The sequence below is a fragment of the Nerophis ophidion genome, linkage group LG21, assembly GCF_033978795.1.
Source record: "Nerophis ophidion isolate RoL-2023_Sa linkage group LG21, RoL_Noph_v1.0, whole genome shotgun sequence".
NCBI lineage: Eukaryota > Metazoa > Chordata > Actinopteri > Syngnathiformes > Syngnathidae > Nerophis > Nerophis ophidion.
The window spans coordinates 9,826,492-9,848,898 of record NC_084631.1 but is presented as its reverse complement, the minus strand read 5'-3'; the positions used below and the strand labels follow the sequence as shown (position 1 = coordinate 9,848,898).

Below are 22,407 nucleotides of genomic sequence, written 5' to 3'. Positions count from 1 at the left end.
TGGTAAGTTTGTTAGTTTTTATCGTTTTTAATTTTTTTTAGTTTTTACATTAACATTTATTTACTTTTTATGTTATTAATGAACTGTAGCTTTTATGTTAACGTTTTTTAGTTTTTTTTCTTGCCGATTGTATTGTACCATATGTCCCGGCAAGAAATCTGCGTTCAGAGAACTCCGGCTTATTAGAAGAAAAAAAGTCTGCGGGCTATAGAGCGTTTTCTATTCAGGCTCCAGTACTCTGGAATGCCCTCCCGGTTACAGATACTACCTCAGTAGAAGCATTTAAGTCCCATCTTAAAACTCACTTGTATACTCTAGCCTTTAAATAGACCCCCTTTTTAGACCAGTTGATCTGCCGTTTCTTTTCTTTTCTCCTCTGCCCCCCTCTCCCTTGTGGTTGGAGGGGGGGGCACAGGTCCGGTGGCCATGGATGAAGTGCTGGCTGTCCAGAGTTGGGACCTGGGGGTGGACCAGGGATCGGTTGGGGACATCTGCTCGGGGTGGTCTCCTGCTGGCCCCACCATGGACTGGACTCTCACTATTATGTTAGATCCACTATGGACTGGACTTTCACAATATTATGTTAGACGTCCATTGCATTCGCTCTCCCCTAGAGGGCAGGGTAGGGGGGGGTTACCCATATCTGCGGTCCTCTCCAAGGTTTCTCATAGTCATTCACATTGACATCCCACTGGGTTGTGAGTTTTTCCTTGCCCTTATACGGGCTCTGAACCGACGATGTCGTTGTGGCTTGTGCAGCCCTTTGAGACACTTGTGATTTAGGGCTATACAAACAAACATTGATTGATTAATTGATTGATTGATTGAACTGATTTGGGTTGATTTTAACATAACTGTGGACGAGTTGTGAATATTCACACATTATTAACTTAAGAAACATAAAACGTTAATAACATCCATCCATTTTCTACCGCTTATTCCCTTTCGGGGTTGCGGGGGGCGCTGGCGCCTATCTCAGCTACAATCGGATAACATAATAAATATAATAGTTGGACCAAAAAATTTTTCAGCACAACCGCATGGGCGGATTTGGAGAGATGTTGACAACGTTTGGGGGCTGGGTATGAATAACAACATTTGTTAGTTACATAAAAAGGAAAACATTAAAACGAATGGTGATGTTCTTTTTTATTTTTTGCAATTATAAGGTAAAAACATAAAACCTTAGATGGTCAAGGGGATCAAAGGTCAAAAGTTGGTTACCATGGCAACACATCATTCATGAATGAGTGAATAATCGAAGACTTTGATTGACAGCTCCATCTACTCACGTTCTGGCCACAGGCCGCCGGCAGGGGTCGCTGCAGGGCTGCCGAGCCAGCGGGAGGACGAGGAAAGGGGGAAAGGGGGTGACGATGACGGCGGGGAGGTTCGGGTAACCGGACACCGACTGTTGGAGCGGCTGCTGTCCGCTCCCAAGACACCGAATCCGGCAGCAGAGACGCAGAGGACTTGAAGGAAGTCTTCGACACTCCATGGCGGACTTCTGGCCGCTTTAAAGCCGCCTCACTGCGGACACCTCACCCACTAATTAGCGGACAACAGCCGGCGCGATGAAGAAGAACCACTTACTGACTCCGGTGAGTTTTCGGTCGTACCGGTACCGACACAAAAAAAAAAAAACTGTTTAGCAACAAGAAGGAAGAGAGAGAAAGAAAAGTAGGAGAGAAAGAAGGCCGACGAACAAAAGGTTTAAAGGATTAGTTCGCAGCCTTTCTTTTGAAATTGATGTCCTGCAACCAGCTTCCGCTTTTCAAAATAAGGCAAGTTTGATAATAAAACCAACATGAAGCCAATTAAGTGATTTGTGAGTGAATCTTTTCAAAGTAGAAAGATAATCAGAAGTGTTGATTAATGAACTGTTCTCATTTTACTAAGGTTTGAATCGGAAATAATTTCACATTTTCATACTTTTTACTTAGTTATCGATATTATTATTAATCCATCCATTTTCTACCACTTGTCCCTCTATTCTTACCATTTTATTTCCCAATTATTAGGATTTTATTTCATTCAGGTTAATTACATTTTAGAACTTGGACGGAAATTATATACGTTCATACATTTTACTGAAAGACAATTTTAGAGAAAAAATACAACCTTAAAAATGATTTTAGGATTTTTAAACACACATACCTTTTTACCTTTTAAATTCCTTCATCTTCTTTCCTGACAATTTAAATCAATGTTCAAGTATTTTTTTTATTCGTGTGAATGTGAGTGTGAATGTTGTCTGTCTATCTGTGTTGGCCCTGCGATGAGTTGGCGACTTGTCCAGGGTGTACCCCGCCTTCCGCCCGATTGTAGCTGAGATAGGCACCAGCGCCCCCCGCAACCCCAAAGGAAATAAGCGGAAGAAAATGGATGGATGGATGGATATTATTATTAATCCATCCATTTTCTACCACATATCACTCTATTCTTACCATTTTATTTTCGAAATATTAGATATTACATATTAGGACTGTCAAATGATTAATTATTTCAATCAGATTAATTACATTTTAGAACTTGGACGGAAGTTATATACGTTCATACATTTTACTGAAATTTACTGAAAGACAATTTTAGAGAAAAAATACAACCTTAAAAATGATTTTAGGATTTTTTAAACACATATGCCTTTTTACCTTTTAAATTCCTTCCTCTTCTTTCCGGACAATTTAAATCAATGTTCAAGTATTTTTTTGTTTGTGTGAATGTGAGTGTGAATGTTGTCTGTCTATCTGTGTTGGCCCTGCGATGAGTTGGCGACTTGTCCAGGGTGTACCCCTCCTTCCGCCTGATTGTAGCTGAGATAGGCACCAGCGCCCCCCGCAACCCCAAAGGGAATAATGGATGGATGGATGGATATTATTATAGATCCATCCATTTTCTACCACTTGTCACTCTATTCTTACAATTTTATTTTCAAAATATTAGATATTACATATTAGGACTGTCAAATGATTAATTATTTCAATCAGATTAATTACATTTTAAAACTTGGACGGAAATTATATATGTTCATACATTTTAATTTTTATATATTATATAGTGGGGCTTTCAAATCATTACTTGTACTCAGATTAATCATATTTTGAAATTATTTCATATATTTTTTATTAAACATTTTCAACTCATCTCAGGTGCTTAATGTTTATGTATTCACTAATATCCTTAGTATTTTATATATATATTTTTTTAAATTATTAGATATTGTGCATATTAGGGCTGTCAAATGATGAATTCTTTTAACCAGATTAATCACATATTAGAATTTGGGTGGAAATTATTTTTTATTTTTTACTAGACATTTTCAACTCTTCTCAAGTTCTTAATTTGTATTTATTGATTCATATTTTTACTAATATTTTTACCACTTAATATCTCATTTTTGAAATGATATATATTAGGAATGTCAAATGATTATTTTTTAACCAGATTTATCACATTTTACAATTTGCACGTAAGTATATAGGTTCATCCTGATTGCTGAACATTTTAATTTGATTGATATTATTACAAATGTGTCTTACTATTTTATTTAAGATTTTAGCTACGTATTAGGCTTGTAAAATAATTAATTATTTCATCAGATTAATCACATTCTGGAATTATGACGGAACTTAAAAATCAAAATTTCTGTGACACTTGGGTCGCGTCTTAATGCGGTGGTCGTTTCCCCAAGATGCAGACGAACCACCGGAAGCAGGGTGCAGGTTGAAAAATGTATTTATTTTCCATAAATCAGTCAGGCAGGATCCCAAAAGAGAACAAGTGTGCCACTAGCACGGGAAGCTATGGCAAGCTAAAGGAAAAGCATCACTTGTCGCATAAAGCAAACAAAACCGCCAGACCGAGTGTGACGAAAGGCAGAAATAAATACATTTAAATGAATAAATGAATATAATACATTTTCTGATTAGTGCCCGGGAGCAGGTGAGCGTTCGGAACACTGAACAGAGACAGGTGAAAATAATCAGCACCCATGGCAACCAAGAAACACAAAAAACAGGGAGTAAGGGAGTCTTAAACTAAAACAAAACATGATCCAGGCAAAGGATCGTCACATTTTCATATTTTTACTGAACATTTTCAACTCTTCTTGGGTTCTTATTTTTTATTCATTTTTTGATATTCTTACTAATATTGTTTCTATTCTATCTTTAAAATATTAGATTTATATGAGGGATAATTCCACGATTGTCTACATTATTGAGAAATGTTCATTTTATAGATATTGTCAAAGCAAAAGTGCTGACTAACACAGTTGTGAACAATATTTAAAGGGGAACAGCACTTTTGTTTTTGTTTTGCCTATTTAAAGTTAAAAGTACCACTGATAGTCACACACACAGTAGGTGTGGTGAAATTACCCTCTGCATTTGACCCATGCCCTTGTTCCACATCCTGGGAGGTGAGGGGAGCAGTGAGCAGCAGCGGTGGCCGCGCTTTATAGTCTTTGGTATGACTCAGATCCATCGCTTCAGTTTTGAAGCAAGAAATATTTCTGCACCTAATTTCTTCGCACTGAACTTCTATACAATGTTTTTTTTTACATTGAAATTCCACACACTAAAATTCCCCCAAAATAATTTTAAGAGACATTTTTTTTTAACGCACACATTTTGCTCCCACATTTGTATTCAACAAAATTGTTCGCATAATTTGACGTTAAAAAAAAAAAATTAAGTTTGCAAAATGTAAATGCTAAAATATCAGTGTGAAAGAAAATTCAGTGCAAAATAATCTGGGGTAAAACTCAGGGTAAAAAAAATCAGTGTATGATAATTCAATTCGAAAAAATTTTGGTACGGAAAATTCCTTTTATAAAAAATTAAGTGTAAAAAAAAATCACTGTAAAAGAAAATTCAGGGCAAAATAATTTGGGAGCAAAATTTGTGTTTTAAAATACAGTTTTTGGAAATTCAGTGTAAGAAAACAATGTATAAAATACAGTGTGAAAAAAAATTCAGTGATGAAAAATTTACTGTAAATAATTCAGTTTTTCAAAATTCAAGTACAGAAAAATTCAGCATTAAAATATTCAGGGCGTAAAAATGCAGTGTAAAAAAAAAAACGCTTAAAGTGGTGCCAAAAATTTTAGTGTAAAGAAATTGAGGGCAGAAAAATGCAGTGTAAAAAAAAATAAATGCTGTAAAAATTGTCTGGGGGAGTGAGGAGAGCAATGAGCAGCAGCGGTGGCAGCGCTCGGGATTATATGAGACATGTCTTTCTTTTTCTTTAAATTGTAAATAAATGCTAGCAAAAGTCAGCTAACTATTAAGCCAACAAGAGTATACTATTCTGCTTATAAAGCCCTCTGAAAAACACAAACAATACTCCGTTTTAACCAAGTATCAGCGATGTTATTATAAGCGCTAATGTCAAGGAACTACTTTTAGCAACTGAGTTGGTGAAAGTTAATTCTAGATTATAAATCATGCCTCTCACCTGGATAGTAGAAGGTTGTGGATTTCATATATTTTTACCTAATATTTTAAACTTTTCTCAGGTTCTTAATTTATACTTATTTATTGATATTATTACTGCTTTCCTTACTTTTTTTTTAATCTTTTAAAATATTACCTATGATTAGGACTGTCAAATTATTATTTAATCAAATTAATCCCCTTTTGTAATTTGTATGGAAATGATTTGATACTTTTTACTAAACAGGTTATTTATATATTGAAATAATTACTAATATCCTTACTATTTGGTCTTTTTAAGTATTTTACATGTATAATCAGGTTAATCACAGGTGATTACTCGCTTGCATAATTTAAATGATCTGAAGAAAGGACCCCAATATTTGTAAACAACTGCAATTGTATTATGAGAATGTCACCCAGGAAGGTTTTTAAACATTTTAATGAACTGCAAGTCGTCTTTTATTTGCACAAAACCTGTTCACATTTTTATCTAAAGTTCTTTCAGGATGTATTTTGGAGTGAATTTTGCCATCAGTTGGAGTCTCCTCAGTCATTTTTTGTGCCAATGTGTGCTAGGAGTGTGGGCAAAAAATCGATTCGAATTTGAATCGCGGTTTTTCACGTTGTGCGATTCAGAATCGATTCTCCTTTTTAAAAAATCTATTTTTTATTTTTTTTAATCAATCCAATAAAACAATACACAGCAATACCATAACAATGCAATCCAATTCCAAAACCAAACCTGACCCAGCAACACTCAGAACTGCAATAAACAGAGCAATTGAGAGGAGACACAAACACAACACAGAACAAACCAAAAGTAGTGAAACAAAAACTAATATTATCAACAACAGTATCAATATTAGTTATAATTTCAGCAATGCAGTGATTAAAAATCCCTCATTGACATTATCTCATAAGCTTGACAACACACTGTCCAATATTTTCACAAAGATAAAATAGGTCATATTTTTGGTTCGTCCATCCATCCATCCATTTTCTACCGCGTCGCGGGGGGCGCTGGCGCCTATCTCAGCTACAATCGGGCGGAAGGCGGGGTACACCCTGGACAAGTCGCCATCTCATCGCAGGGCCAACACAGATAGACAGACAACATTCACACTCACATTCACACACTAGGGCCAATTTTTAGTGTTGCCAATCAACCTATCCCCAGGTGCATGTCTTTGGAAGTGGGAGGAAGCCGGAGTACCCGGAGGGAACCCACGCATTCACGGGGAGAACATGCAAACTCCACACAGAAAGATCCTCAGCCTGGAATTGAACCCAGGACTGTAGGACCTTCGTATTGTGAGGCAGACGCACTAACCCCTCTGCCACCGTGAAGCCCAATTTTTGGTTCGTTTAATAGTTAAAACAAATTGATATTATTGCAGTCAGTTGATAAAACATTGTCCTTTACAATTATAAAAGCTTTTTTTTACAAAAATCTACTGTTTCGCTTGCATGTCAGCAGACTGGTGTAGATCCTGCTTAAATCCTATGTATTGAATGAATAGAGAATCCTTTCAAATAGGAAAAAAAAAATCGTTTTTGAATCGAGAATCGTGTTGAATTGGAAAAAAAAATAAAAAATCGATTTTGAATCGAATCGTGACCCCAAGAATCGATATTGAATCGTATCGTGGGACACCCAAAGATTCGCAGCCCTAATGTGTGCATTGATCTGATCACTAACTAAAAATAAAATACTTTGCATGATTACTCCAAGTGAGGTCATGATTAATGTGATTAATCACACAAGTTAACTTATTCATTTTGACTGTCAATGTTGTAATTGTGGCCATTTTCCTCAATTCTCAGTGTCATCTTTTGTCATAAGCAATGTGTTTTTTTTCCTTTTAAAACCGCTTTAAGCATTTAGTGCTGCGACTCTCCTGCGTACAAATAGTGCAAAACGAATAAAGTTTGATTAATTCTTGTTATTCTTTAATGTCCGACACTGACCGGGTGTTGCGTTTCTTCCGTCAGCGTCCACATGAGCCGGAGTGGCAGCCCGGCCAACCCGACAAGGTGGGCTGGGTCAGGCGCTTTTGCGGCAGAGGGATCTTCCGGGAGATCTGGAAGAACCGCTTCATGGTCCTGAAGGGAGATCAGCTGACGCTCTGCGAGAAGGAGGTACGTCTGAAGGGCGTGGTCAGCAGCTTTGTTCATAAGCAGCACTCTTAAAGGCACAGGAGCACATGTGACCCTGGTCTTTACAGTCCTACATCTAGACAGTTGCACTTTCTGTGGCAGAGTCACATTACACCCCCCGCACAGCTCAGGTTTCACCGCTCACTTCCTCCAGAACTTAGAACCTTCATGTGGTCCCGCGAGAATGTTTGCGGCGCTTCACGATGTGTGCGATCGTGCAGCATGAGGTGACGCTGTAAAAATAAAAACTATGACTAACGCACAGTTGGGAACAATATTTAAAAGGAGTTTTGCCTATTTGCAATCCTTATGGGGCATGTCTTTCTTTTTTACGCATTCTGAATTGTAAATAAACACTAGCAAAAGTCAGCTAACAATTGAGCCAATAAGAGTACATCCATACATCCATCCATTTTCTACCGCTTATTCCCTTTCGGGGTCGCTGGCGCCTATCTCAGCTACAATCGGGCGGAAGGCGGGGTACACCCTGGACAAGTCGCCACCTCATCGCAGGGCCAACACAGATAGACAGACAAGATTCACACTCACATTCACACACTAGGGCCAATTTAGTGTTGCCAATCAACCTATCCCAAGGTGCATGTGTTTGGAGGTGGGAGGAAGCCGGAGTACCCGGAGGGAACCCACGCATTCACGGGGAGAACATGCAAACTCCACACAGAAAGATCCCGAGCCTGGATTTGAACCCAGGACTGCAGGACCTTCGTATTGTGAGGCAGACGCACTAACCCCTCTGCCACCGTGAAGCCCTATAAAGCCCTCTTTTAACCAAGTATCGGTGATATTATTATAAGCGCTAATGTCAAGGAACTACTTGTAAATCCTGCCTCTCACCTGGATAGTAGAAGGTTGTGGACATAAACAGACAAGTTGGTCAACTTTGACATCAGACTTAGATCATACTTGCCAACCTTGAGACTTCCGGATTCAGGAGATGGGGGCGAGGGGGTTTTGTGGTAGCGGGAGTGTATATTGTAGCGTCCCGGAAGAGTTAGTGTTGCAACGGATTCTGGGTTTTTGTCCTGTTGTGTTTATGTTGTGTTACGGTGCATATGTTCTGCCGAAATGTGTTTGTCATTCTTGTTTGGTGTGGGTTCACAGTGTGGCGCATATTTGTAACAGTGTTGAAGTTGTTTATACGGCTACCCTCAGTGTTCAGTTCAGTTCAGTTCAGTTTATTTTCAGTCTAACAAAAACATATTCAAACATAGATCACGATTCAAAAATGAATAACATGACTGAAACAGGCAGAAGCAAAAAAGCTTATATGCCCAACATCATTTTTTTTACATTCAATTAAGTTACCTTTTCTAATAATTCTGCAACACAAAAAGAAATATAGTCATTCAGCATCCACATTCAAGCTGCCCCCCAACAAACAATAAAAAAATATGTACTTACACACATACACTTTTTTGTAAATAGATAAACATACATACCTTCTAAATACAACATTTAACCAAAAGTGTGACCTGTATGGCTGTTGATCAAGTATGCCTTGCATTTACGTGTGTGTGTGTGTGTGTGTCTGTGTGTGTGTGTGTAAAACCTGCATATGTTATGTGAGTGGGCTGACGCGCTGTTTGTATGGAGGAAATGCGGACGTAACGACAGGTTGTAAAGGACGTTAAAGGCAGTCCTTTTAAGGCACACCCCAAATGTTGTTGTCCGGGTGGAAATCAGGAGAAATTCGGGAGAATGTTTGCCCCGGGACATTTTCGGTAGGCGCACTGAAATTCGTGAGTCTTCCGGAAAAATCGGTAGGGTTGGCAAGTATGATTTAGATGGCGAAAAAGACACTTTTTTTTTTACCTTTTTTGAGGATTATGATACATTATTCATGTCAATGGGCAGATATTAACATCCCATTAGTCTTTATCCCAGTAAAAGCAGACATTGTACTGTAAGTGATTGTTTAATTATGTTTGTTGTCTCATTAGTCGTGTTGTCGTTGAAGGGAAACGTGAAAGTTGTGATGAGTCTGTGAAGATTATACGTCGCCCTACGCTTAAAATGATCAACATGTGTAAATATTCCATTTTGTTATAAATGTTACTGATTTACATATATATACTTACAGTGCGTACGTATATAAAACCTTGATGTTGGTTATTTAGAGCACTTTGTAGGCGTAATAAAGCGACTCCTATTGGCTCCATTGTTAGCTGACTTTTGCTAACATTTATTTACGACTTAGAATGCATCAGAAAATAAAAACGTGTTCTAGTCTCACATAAGAATTGTGAATGATGGGCAAAATTCGCCCCCCAAAAATTGCAATTCCAAATATGTATTTTGAGTAAATTAAAAATTGTCTTATATATTTGAGTTCAGCTCATGAAATAACGGAAGCAAAATCAAAAATTTTTGATTATACAACTGGGAACTCTTGAAATCCATTTTAACCATAAAATTGATTTTTATGTGATAATTTGTAATTAAATAGAGGCATAAGGTTTTAATTGAACACTCTAATATTTCCATCCATCCATTTTCTACCGCTTGTCCCGTTTGGGGGATGGATGGACTCTGATATTTCATGAGCTTTGTGTACACTAGCTGTACTCACAGAGCACATATAAGAATATTATATAAAAGGAAGTTTGTCTGTTTAAAGTTGGTTAATAATTGATCAAATGTTTGTGTGTGTGTTCACATAATAGTTTTACACAATCATAATTTTAACCTTCAACCCCATAGGGCAAGGAAGTGGCTGATGAGGTTTTGGAGCTGAGTGACTACGAGCGCTGTGAGGAGATGAAGAACAACAAAAGTCGCAGTAAAAAGAACCACAGCAAGTTCCGACTTCAACGCAGCTGCTCGCCAGGGAACACGGTACACACACACACGTTATTGTATTTGTTGCCTTCTTGAGAAGTCCAAAAAAAAATGCAGAAGACCACCTTTTCTAGATAAAGATTTGTATTTATAACATTAATAATATATGCATACTATGACAATATAAAAAAAAGCTGGTTGTGAAAAATGAGTTGGAATTTCGCAAGAAAAAGGTCCCAATTTCACAAGACAAACTTTGAATTTTGGCATAATAAAAGTCGTAATTTTACTCAACGCGAGTCAAAATTTTACAAGAAAAACGGAACATTTGTGCATTATGATAAAAGTTGGAATTTTACTCAATAACAGTCGTAATTTCACAAGACAGGCCTAAAATGTTGGTATTTTTATGAAAAGTCGTAACTTTACTCAACAAGTCACAATTTTAAAAGACCTTTAACAATGTTGGCAATATTATAATAATCTGAATTTCACTTGGCAAAATTATGACAAAAGTCATAATTTTACTGTTAATGGCCACTATAGTCTTTGTACCAGAATGTATTTGTTCATCCTATAATTACATACGGGACGCGGGCTGTCTTAAGTCAGCACCGGAAGTCGTAAAATCAGCGGTTCACCTGCCGGGTTTTTTCGGGGATTAATAGGGAAGTCCTTTAGCTGCCGTTTTGTTTTGATCATATATGGCTGCCTTTGCACCTGTTTATGCACATTAAATCAACCAAAAAATCCTTACTTTGGAGCAATGTTCACGGACTCTAGTATTTGGCTCTTTATTAGATGCAATGGTTTTCCGTATTCGGACCATGATTTTGGTTGATACTTATTCACCGGTCCTCATATTTAAAGGTGCACACACACAAAGGTATGAGTGTCTCTGTGTGTGTGTGTTGCAGGTTTCAAACGTGATCTTGCTGGCAGTGAGTCCTGAAGACAAAGAGTCATGGATTAACGTTCTTAATGTCGCCATCACTCGAGCCAAGAACAGAGTCCTTGATGAGGTACACACACAACCTATGTTTGTGAATGGACAAACTAATAATTATATATGTTTGTGAATGGACAAACTAATAATTATAGATGTGTTTGTGAACGAACAAAATAATAATTATATATGTGTTTATGAACGGACAAACTAATATTTAGATATGTTTGTGAATGGACAAACTAATATTTAGATATGTTTGTGAATGGATTAAGTAATATTTAGATGTTTGTGAATGGATAAACTAATATTTAAATAGGCGTTTGTTAATGGATAAATTAATATTTACATGTGTGTTTGGGAATGGACAAACAAATATTTACATGTGTGTTTGGGAATGGACAAACTAATATTTACATAAGTGTTAGTGAATGGACAAACTAATATTTATATATTTGTTAGTGAATGGACAAAGTAATATTTACATATCCGTTTGTGAATGGACAAACTAATATTTACATAGGTCTTCTGAATGGACAGAGTAATATTTACATATGTGTTTGTGAATGGAAAAACTAATATCTAGATATGTTTGTGAATGGACAAACTAATATTTAGATATGTTTGTGAATGGATTAAGTAATATTTAGATGTTTGTGAATGGATAAACTAATATTTAAATAGGCGTTTGTTAATGGATAAATTAATATTTACATGTGTGTTTGGGAATGGACAAACTAATATTTACATAAGTGTTAGTGAATGGACAAACTAATATTTATATATTTGTTAGTGAATGGACAAAGTAATATTTACATATGCGTTTGTGAATGGACAAACTAATATTTACATATGTCTTTGTGAATGGACAAAGTAATATTTACATAAGTGTTAGTGAATGGACAAACTAATATTTATATATTTGTTACTGAATGGACAAAGTAATATCAATCAATCAATCAATGTTTACTTATATAGCCCTAAATCTAATATTTACATATGCGTTTGTGAATGGACAAACTAATATTTACATAGGTCTTTGTGAATGGAAAAGGTAATATTTACATATGTCTTTGTGAATGGACAAAGTAATATTTACATATGTGTTTGTGAATGGAAAAACTAATATTTACATATGTATTTGTGAATGGACAAACTAATATTTAAATATATGCAGTGATGGGCAGTAACAAGCCACATGTAGCTAAGCTACTTTTTTTTTTAAACAAGTATCTTTTCCTGTAGCTTAGCTACTTTTGGACACATTTAGGTAGGTACCTTGCATCAAAGCTACAAAGAGAGAAAATAGACCGCGAATCCGGGCTCCAAAAAATATTGAGAAAATGCAATGACCTGGATGAATGAGAACATCCATCCATGATGTTTGGTTGGGGTTCGTATGATGATTCTCAATTGGCTAAGGTTAGGGAAAAAACATTACGGACTCGCCAATCAGAGGGAAGATAAGGCGGGTCATCGGAACTAGTAAGCAAAATCATAACAGACATGCATTCATGTCTCATGGTGATGAGGGAATCAGAGACAGACATATTTTTGTCCAGATATACATAGATACAGTTTTTTTTACTGGAGGTAGAGAAAATGAATAACATTATAGGGGTGGGCCAAAACAAAGGCAAACTAAATAGATACAGTGGTGTGCGGGGACCCTTCGAGGTAGTTGTAGGGTGGCCCCAGTCAAATGACAGTTAATAGTAATGGAGCCATTTGTACACTCTGTTACCTTAAAATTGATGTCATATATGTGGGCCCATGGATGGAAATGTCCGTAAATGGAGCAAGTTACTTTTACCATGTAGCTTGTTACAATTCTCCGGGGTGTAGCTTCCCCTGCATCTTAGCTACATTTAATCTAGAGCAGGGGCGCTCACACTTTTTCTGCAGGCGAGCTACTTTTCAATTGACCAAGTCAAGGAGATCTACCTCATTCCTATTTATAATTTATATTTATTTATTTATGAAAGAGATATTTTTGTTAACAAGTTAATGGTGTTTAATGATAATACAAGCATGTTTAACACACATAGATTCCTTTCTTTCATGAAGACAAGAATATAAGTTGGTGTATTACCTGATTGTGATGACTTGCATTGATTGGAATTAGACAGTGGTGCTGATAACGTCCGCATTTTCAAATGGAGGGGAAAAAAAAGTCCTCCTTTCTGTCCAATACCACAGGAAAGTGGTTGGATTTGGCATCTCATTTGTCCAACTTGCATACTCGTTTTTAAACACTTTGTTATGAGAGTAGCATATGTGTGTGGCCCTTTAATGTCTGGCAGCAGGTGAGTGATGTCAGTGAGTGTGCGGGTGGGCAAGCAAGTGAGAAAGCGGTCGCTGAGGGCGGGGGAGAAATACATTGGCATCAAACTCTGTAGCTTGCTAGCTTGTGCGCGCTAGCTTTCTGAGACTCTTATTTTGTTAGCACAGGCAGGATGAAACAGGTCTTTTATGGTGAAGACAGGAACTGTGCTGTCGGTCTTTAGAGTTTTGACAGTAGGTACAAAGTCTCTAGAAATAAAATGTGTTTCTCTGCGTCCGCCCTGTTAGTGATTTTTTTCTTAAATATGAGCTCGTAGCAGCCAGCGTCATCTCACAAGATCCTCGGGTGCCGAGAATGTCAAACAACTGACGAAAGTGAAGTCTTGGTATGATTGATGATTGCTCATTTTTATGTCTATTTTTTAATGCCTGGCTTGAGATCGACTGACACACCCTCCGAGATCGACCAGTCGATCGCGATCGACGTAATGGGCACCCCTGATCTAGAGTAATTTGTAGCTTAGTTTACTACATTTTCCAAGTGGCTTGCCGATCACTGCATATGTGTTTGTGAATGGATAATCTAATATTTAGATAGGTGTCTGTGGATGGACAACTAATATTTAGATATGGGTTTGTGAATGGACAAACCAATATTGAGATATGTTTGTGAATGGATAAAGTAATATGTAGATAGGCGTTTGTGAATGGACAAACTAATATTTAGACGTTTGCAAATGGATAAACTAATATTTAGATATGTTTGAAACTAATATTTAAATATGTTTGTGAATGTACAAACGAATATTGAGATGTTTGTAAATGGATAAACTAATATGTAGATATGTTTGAATGGACAAACTAATATTTTGACGTTTGTGAATAGATTAATACTTAGATAGACGTCTGTGGATGGACAAACTAATATCTTCAAATGGGTTTGTGAATTGATAAACCAATATTGAGATATGTTTGTAAATGGATAATCTAATATTTAGATAGGCGTTTGTGAATGGACAAACTAATATTTAGACGTTTGTAAATGGGTAAACTAATATTTAGATAGGCGTTTGTGAATGGACAAACTAATATTTAGATGTTTGTGAATGGACAAACTAATATTCGGATATGTTTGAATGGAAAAACTAATATTTAGAGATTTGTTAATGGACAAACTAATATTTAGACATTTGCAAATGGATAAAATAATATTTAAATGTTTGTGAATGGACAAATCAATACTTAGACATTTGTGAATGGATAAGCAATCTAAATGTTTGTAAATGGACAAACTAATATTTAGAGGTTTGTGAATGTATAAACTAATATTTAGACATTTGTGAATGGAGAAACTATTTACAATCGTTGGTACTTTAACTTCGCTTTTTATAGGTTTGTAAATGGACAAACTAATAGATATGTTTAAATGGACAAACTAATATTGAGATAGGTTTGTGAATGGAAAAACTAATATTTAGATACATTTGTGAATGGTTTGTTTTTTGTAGAGAATAAATGATGAAAAAAACACTTAATTGGATGGTACAAAAGAGGAGAAAACCCGAAAAAAATGAAAATTAAATTTTAAAACATAGTTTATCTTCAATTTCGACTCTTTAAAATTCAAAATTCTAACGAAAAAAAGAAGAGAAAAACTAGCTAATTCGAATCCTTTTGAAAAAATTAAAAAAATAATTTATGGAACATCATTAGTAATTTCTCCTGATTAAGATTAATTTTAGAATTTTGATGACATGTTTTAAATAGGTTAAAATCCAATCAAATTGGATAAGCAATATTTCTAACAGACAAATCATTATTTCTTCTAGATTTTCCAGAATTTTAAAAGAAATTCAAAAGACTTTGAAATAAAATTTAAATTTGATTCTACAGATTTTCTAGATTTGTCAGAATATTTTTCTTTAATTTTATTCATAAGTTTGAAGAAATATTTCACAAATATTCTTCTTCGAAAAAACAGAAGCTAAAATGAAGAATTAATTTAAAATGTATTTATTATTCTTTACAATAAAAAATAAATTTACTTGAACATTGATTTAAATTGTCAGGAAAGAAGAGGAAGGAATTTAAAAGGTAAAAAGGTATATGTGTTTAAAAATCCAAAAATAATTTTTAAGGCTGTATTTTTTCTCTAAAATTGTCTTTCTGAAAGTTATAAGAAGCAAAGTAAAAAAATAAATGAATTTATTTTAACAAGTGAAGACCAAGTCTTTAAAATATTTTCTTGGATTTTCAAATTCTGTTTGAGTTTTGTCTCTCTTAGAATTAAAAATGTCAAGCAAAGCGAGACCAACTTGCTAGTAAAGAAATACAATTTAAAAAATAGAGGCAGCTCACAGGTAAGTGCTGCTATTTCAGCTATTTTTAGAACGGGCCAGCAGGCGACTCATCTGGTCCTTACGGTCCACCTGGTGCCCGCGGGCACCGCGTTGGTGACCCCTGCTATAGACGCACCGCAGGCCAGAGTCCTTATCAAGCTTGTTATATATCGCGGGCCCCCTCCTGCTTTAATCTGTCCCTCCATCTAACCACTGGTCAAGACAGACGGCCGCACCAGAGCCAGGGTTCTATTCAGGTTTCTTCCCTAGAATTTTTCCTTGCCGCCGTCACCAAGTTGTCCGTCAGGCCTGGGGAGCATGTTTTCTCAGCTGCTCATCGAGCCGTGCGTTGCAGGTCACGGTAGAAGACGCTCACCTCTGTCACCTGACTCGAGACAGAGCCAGGATTTCTCACAACCGGCGTCTGCCGAGCAGAGGTCACCTGCTTGCCGTGGTCAGTCTCAAATTCCTGTCTTGTCTTTCGTCTCCAGCTTTCAAAAAGGTGTCTGTTGCAGGATTCCACACCTTTGTATCAGGAAGTTGTCCCCGTCTCCTGTCTTTTAGGCCTCGTCTTCAGATGGTATGATGACTCTGGATCTGATTCAGGAGGAGGACAATTCGGCACCGCTTGACAACCGCGACGGCTGTCGGGTCCACTTGGTTGAATCTCAGTCGCCCCCGGACTGTCGCAGGTCCGGAACCGAGGGTGCCTTCTTCATCAGAACTGCCGAAACCTCTGGGAAGTCACAGAGTCTTCCTCGCGAGGGGGCAGTGGCCTGGGAGCAAATGGGTGCCAACTGGACATCCGGGTCGGCAAAGGCTTTAAGGACAGCAAACAAGAACCGCTGCGCCTCCATGGACGAGATCCTGCGCCATTCGGAGAAGAACCGGACTATGTTTACACCTCGCACAGGTGCCTCGACTCCCATCAGCCACTTGCAGGAGCTCATCGGCCTGAAATTGGCACGGACAGAGCAGATCCTGGAGGCCACGCGGGACCGACCCAAAGGGGAAGACGGGAATGTGGCGGAGGACATGAGAGCAAAAGCGGAGAGACTACTAAAGGAGGCGGTGGAGGCCCTGGATCAGGCTCACAAGGTGCTGGAGGAGGTGAAGGAGCTCAGAGAACTGTACGGCCAATTGGACACCACTAGTACCGATCAGAGTCCACGACCCAGAACCTGAAAAAGCAGCTTTTAAAAACTCAACCAGCCGCTTTCTTTGGACAAAATCACTCAGGTCCTAGCGGGTCAGCGGCTGGTCCGAATCAGCTTGCCATGTTTGGTGTAGACATGGTCACCAGACTTGATCTCCTGTCAACCATAGGGCTGAGGTCATTAGAAGGTGCAATATTAGGCTTATGCTAATTGATGCTACTAATCCTGTGAACAAGCTCAATTTAGCGCTAACAGAGCAACCAAAAGTAACTTTACTGAAGACTAATATGACTCTAGTAAAAAGGTTACGGTAAGAAACTTCTGGTTGATTTAGTTGCTATTTAATGGTACTTGCACTACCTACCACAGCAGGGGTGTCCAAAGTGTGGCCCGGGGGCCACTTCTTTTATCACATTCTAAAGACAAAATAAAAGCATGGAGGTTACAACATTACACCAAAAAAGTAGAATATGTCAATTTGGGAGAAATTGTGTGTGAATGCAGTAATGTGCTAGCCACTGAAAGGCTCAAGCTGAATTTGAACGCTAACGTTAGCATGCTAACAGAATGCGTCAAGTACCAAGTCGTGACTAGGAAGCGTACACATGTAAAATTTGATAAAAAAAGTTAGCATGCTAAGACTTAAAGGCCTACTGAAACCCACTACTACCGACCACGCAGTCTGATAGTTTATATATCAATGATGAAATATTAACATGGCAACACATGCCAATACGGCCTTTTTAGTTTACTAAATTGCAATTTTTAATTTCCCGCGGAGTTTCCTGTTGAAAACGTTGCGAAAAGATGACGCGTTCGTGACGTTATTGGTTGGAGCACCACTTACGGCTAAAAGTCGTCTCTTTTCATCGCACAATTGCACAGTATTTTGGACATCTGTGTTGCTGAATCTTTTGCAATTTGTTCAATTAATAATGAAAAAGTCTAAGTATAAAGATGGAGGTGGGAAGCTTTTAGCCTTTAGCCACACAAACACACGGTGATTCCTTGTTTAAAATTCCCGAAGGTGAAGCTTTACTATGGATCAGAGCGGTCAAGCGAACATGGATCATGACTACATGTCAACCGGCAGTTTTCGGTGAGAATATTGTGGTAATAAGTCGCCTCTTACCGGAGATCAGCGGAGCCAGCGTCCTCCTGCTGCCGTGACTTCTCTCAGAGACTCTGGCGTCCAAACCCCCGTGGCCACACCACTCCGACTTTAAGGTACTCTTTAACTCACTAAAACACTAGCAACACAATAGGCAGGGATTTCCCAGAATGATCCCAGTAAATGTGTCTAAAAACATCTGAATTGCTCCAAATGCAATCGCCTTTTTTTTTCTTTCCCCTAGTCCTTCACTATCAATATCCTCATCCACAAATCTTTCATCCTCGCTCAAATTAATGGGGAAATTGTCGCTTTCTCAGTCCGAATAGCTCTTGCTGCCGGAGGCTCACATTATAAACAATGTGAGGATGTGAAGAGCCCTCACACCGGTGACATCATCGTCTGCTATTTCCAGTAAAGGCAAGGCTTTTTTTATTAGCGACCAAAAGTTGCGAACTTTATCGTCGATGTTCTCTACTAAATCTTTTCAGCAAAAATATGGCAATATCTCGAAATGATCAAGTACGACACATAGAATGGACCTGCTATCCCCGTTTAAATAAGAAAATCTAATTTCAGTTTCAGTAGTACCAAGTCGTGTTACTCTGAGGTGATCGGCTATAAGATTGGCTACAAAAATGTGCATTCTACAATGTTCTTGTTAACTTGTTAACAGTTCGCACGTGTCAAGTAGCAAGTCAAATGACTGAGGTGTGCATCAGCACAAATAGCTTAAAGGGTTAGCATGACAATGTTAGCATTCTAGCATGCTAACATTAGCTTGCCAACAGTTAACCTGCATCAAGTACCAGGTTATATGGGTCTGAGGTGTTCACCTGTAAAATTGGCAACACAAGTCACAATGCTATTATTCGCATGCAAACAGTTCACACGTGTCAAGTACCAAGTCAGATAACTGACCTGTTCGGCAGCAAAATTGCCCCCAAAAAAAGTTAGCATGGTAATATTAGCATTCTAACACGCTAACGTTTGCTTGCTAACAATTAGTAACAAGTTATATGGGTCTCAGGTGTTTACCTGTAAAATTGGCTACAAAAACTAACATGCTAAAAGTTAGCATGCGTGAAGTAGCAAGTCAAATGACTGAGGTGTTTGGTTGTGAAATTGGCTAAAAAAGTTAGCACGTTAATGTTAACATTCTAGCATGCTAACGTTAGCTTGCTAACAGTTAGCATGTATCAAGCACCAAGTTATGTTACTCTAAGGTGTTGGCTGCAAAATCGGCTATTCATGTTGTCAGGCTAGAACGCAACTGTTAGCATGCTAACAGTTTGCATGTCTCAAATACCAAGTCAGATAGATAACTGACATGTTCGGCGGCAAAATTGCCCCAAAAAAGTTTGTATGGTAATATTGGCATCCTAGCATGCTAACGTTTGCTTGCTAACAATTAGTTCCAAGTTATATGGGTCTGAGGCGTTCACCTGTAAAATTGGCTACAAAAATTTACATGCGTCAAGTAGCAAGTCAAATGACCGAGGTGTTTAGTTGCGACATTGGCTAAAAAAGTTAGCATGATAGAATGTTAACATTAACGTGCTAACAGTTAGCATGTATCAAGCACCAAGTTATGTTACTCGAAGGTGTTGGCTGCAAAATCAGCTATTCAGGTTACCAGGCTACAACGCAATTGTTAGCATGCTAACAGTTCGCATGTCTCAAGTACCAAGACGGATGACTGAGATGTTTGGCAGCAAAATTGGCATAAAAAAAGTTAGCATTTCAAAGTTACAATTCAAGCATGCTAACGTTAGCTTGTTCGGCTGTAAAATTGGCTACACAAGTTAGCATGCTAACAGTTCGCATCTGTCAAGTAGCTATTCAAATGACTGCGGTGTTCAGCAGCAAAATTGGCTACAAATGTTAGCATGCGCGCATTAGCATGCTAACGTGTCAAGTCCCAAGTTATTGGACTCATTGGATATGACCGCAAAAATGGCTAATAACGTTAGCACGCGTCAAGTACAAAGTTATATGACTGACGTGTTCACATGCTAGCAAGCTAACATTAGCTTGCAAACAGTTATAGGTCAAGTACGAAGTTATGACTGTACGGCTTCAAAATTGGCTAAAAACGTTTGCATGCTAACGGTAGTTGTTCCCAAATATCTAAAATTTAGCGCTGCTATGTGGTCAGATTAGAAAATACAAATATATATATTCTCTCAGATTTATTCGAAAAAGCAATTTCACATGGTCAAATGTAGGCGCCGTAAAATTAACATTTTTTTTTTTAAAAAATGAACCGGGCGAAGTTTCAAAGTTCTATTTACAGACCAGGACCAGGACCCACACAGACCAGGACCAGCTGATCACTGTCCCTCTGAGCGGGCGGGGCTACCAAATGGTGGGCGTGGCGTCTGGTGCTCCTCGACTAGTCGTCGTCATCGTCGCCGTCGTCGTCATCGTCGTTGTCGTTGTCCCTCTTCCTCTTCTCGCCTTGGACCGCCTCCTCATCTGACACAAAATGATGGCTGGTTACAGACTTATCGTAATGCCTTCAGTGCACCTACCCATTGACAAAACTGGAGATCGGCCAACGTTTGGCATTTTGACGCATATCAGCCAGTTTTTTTTTTTCTACTGAAACCAAACTACAGAGCATGTTAGAATGTTCCCAGCACTTTACTTATTCCACCTTTTATTATATTACAGCCTTATTCCAAAACGGAATAAATTCATTTTTGTCTTATATCAGGATATACGGTGGAAGAGGGGTTAGTGCGTCTGCCTCACAATACGAAGGTCCTGCAGTCCTGGGTTCAAATCCAGGCTCGGGATCTTTCTGTGTGGAGTTTGCATGTTCTCCCCGTGAATGCGTGGGTTCCCTCCGGGTACTCCGGCTTCCTCCCACTTCCAAAGACATGCAACACTAAATTGGCCCTAGTGTGTGAATGTGTGTGAATGTTGTCTGTCTATCTGTGTTGGCCCTGTGATGAGGTGGCGACTTGTCTAGGGTGTACCCCGCCTTCCGCCCGATTGTAGCTGAGGTAGGCGCCAGCGCCCCCCGCGACCCCGAAAGGGAATAAGCGGTAGAAAATAGATGGATGGATCAGGGTATCTGCAGGTTTCAGCAAGTCAAATTTAAGACTTTGTAAGATCTTTTTAACGCCACCTTGAATGAAATTTAAGACCGAAAAAAAAAAAAAAAAAATCTATAAATATAAGCGATGGTTGGGGATCCCACTGTACTACAACCTCAATGACAATCAGTCAAGTTTACTTTTTGTATGTTTATTAATAAACAAACTGATAAGCACCACTCTGCCAAACAGCTTATCAAAAATCTTGAGAGATCCAAAAACTTTGACATCCAAAACAAACAAACACCAATGCCAGTATCCATCCATCCCTTTCGGGGTCGCGGGGGGCGCTGGCGCCTATCTCAGCTACAATCGGGCGGAAGGCGGGGTACACCCTGGACAAGTCGCCACCTCATCGCAGGGCCATCACAGATAGACAGACAACATTCACACTCACATTCACACACTAGGGCCAATTTAGTGTTGCCAATCAACCTATCCCCAGGTGCATGTCTTTGGAAGTGGGAGGAAGCCGGAGTACCCGGAGGGAACCCACGCATTCACGGGGAGAACATGCAAACTCCACACAGAAAGATCCCGAGCCTGGATTTGAACCCAGGACTGCAGGACCTTCGTATTGTGAGGCAGACGCACTAACCCCTCTGCCACCGTGAAGCCCCATGCCAGTAAAAACATAATAACCGAGGTGAGGGTAAAAATAAATGACATTTGGTCAATAATAGTGCAATAATAGTGCAAACCAGTATTATAACATCAACAACAAAACACTGAACACACACTCAAATGAGCCTCAGTTGAGCTTCAGCTGGCTGTTCTCGTTCACGAGTTCTGCCTCTATTTTTTTCAACTCACTCATTTTTTCTTTGTATCTCAAAGAGATACAAAGAAAAAATGATTGAGCTGAAATCACTCACTTTTACTCAAAGACGTGCCCCGAAAAAACCCCCCAAAAAAACTGGCCTGACAATTTAAGACCATTGAGTACTGAGTTTAAGACCATTTTAGGAATTTCTAATAAATTTAATACTTTTTAGGACCTTAATTTTAGATACATGAATTTAAGACTTTTTAAGGATCCGCAGATACCCTGTTTACAATACCCCATATTGACA

General features: G+C 38.3%; 2 protein-coding genes across 3 annotated transcripts in view; one reads left to right on the top strand and one right to left on the bottom strand.

The window, feature by feature from the left end:
* Positions 1 to 1,351: 1,351 nt before the first annotated feature.
* plekho1b (pleckstrin homology domain containing, family O member 1b) lies at positions 1,352 to 20,543 on the top strand. Its single transcript, XM_061881857.1, has 6 exons — positions 1,352 to 1,601; positions 7,431 to 7,577; positions 10,317 to 10,451; positions 11,312 to 11,416; positions 16,318 to 16,416; positions 16,527 to 20,543. The coding sequence occupies exons 1-6, from the start codon at positions 1,575 to 1,577 to the stop codon at positions 17,145 to 17,147; spliced, it is 1,134 nt and encodes a 377-aa protein (XP_061737841.1). The 5' UTR covers positions 1,352 to 1,574; the 3' UTR covers positions 17,148 to 20,543.
* LOC133539732 (acidic leucine-rich nuclear phosphoprotein 32 family member E-like) overlaps positions 20,408 to 22,407 on the bottom strand; it is a 17,290-nt gene continuing 15,290 nt past the window's right edge. For both annotated transcript variants that reach the window (XM_061881859.1, XM_061881858.1), the window contains exon 7: positions 20,408 to 20,708. In XM_061881859.1, coding sequence (XP_061737843.1) covers positions 20,626 to 20,708 — 83 coding nt within the window. In that variant the 3' untranslated portion in view covers positions 20,408 to 20,625. The remainder of the gene's footprint in view (positions 20,709 to 22,407) is intronic.

What these genes read in the sequence shown, in the direction of transcription:
- plekho1b (XM_061881857.1), top strand. Translation starts at nt 1,575, where the DNA reads ATGAAGAAGAACCACTTACTGACTCCG. An exon ending in AGAACCACTTACTGACTCCG is followed by an intron (nt 1,602 to 7,430) that starts GTGAGTTTTCGG and finishes TTCTTCCGTCAG; the next exon opens with CGTCCACATGAGCCGGAGTG. An exon ending in TGACGCTCTGCGAGAAGGAG is followed by an intron (nt 7,578 to 10,316) that starts GTACGTCTGAAG and finishes TCAACCCCATAG; the next exon opens with GGCAAGGAAGTGGCTGATGA.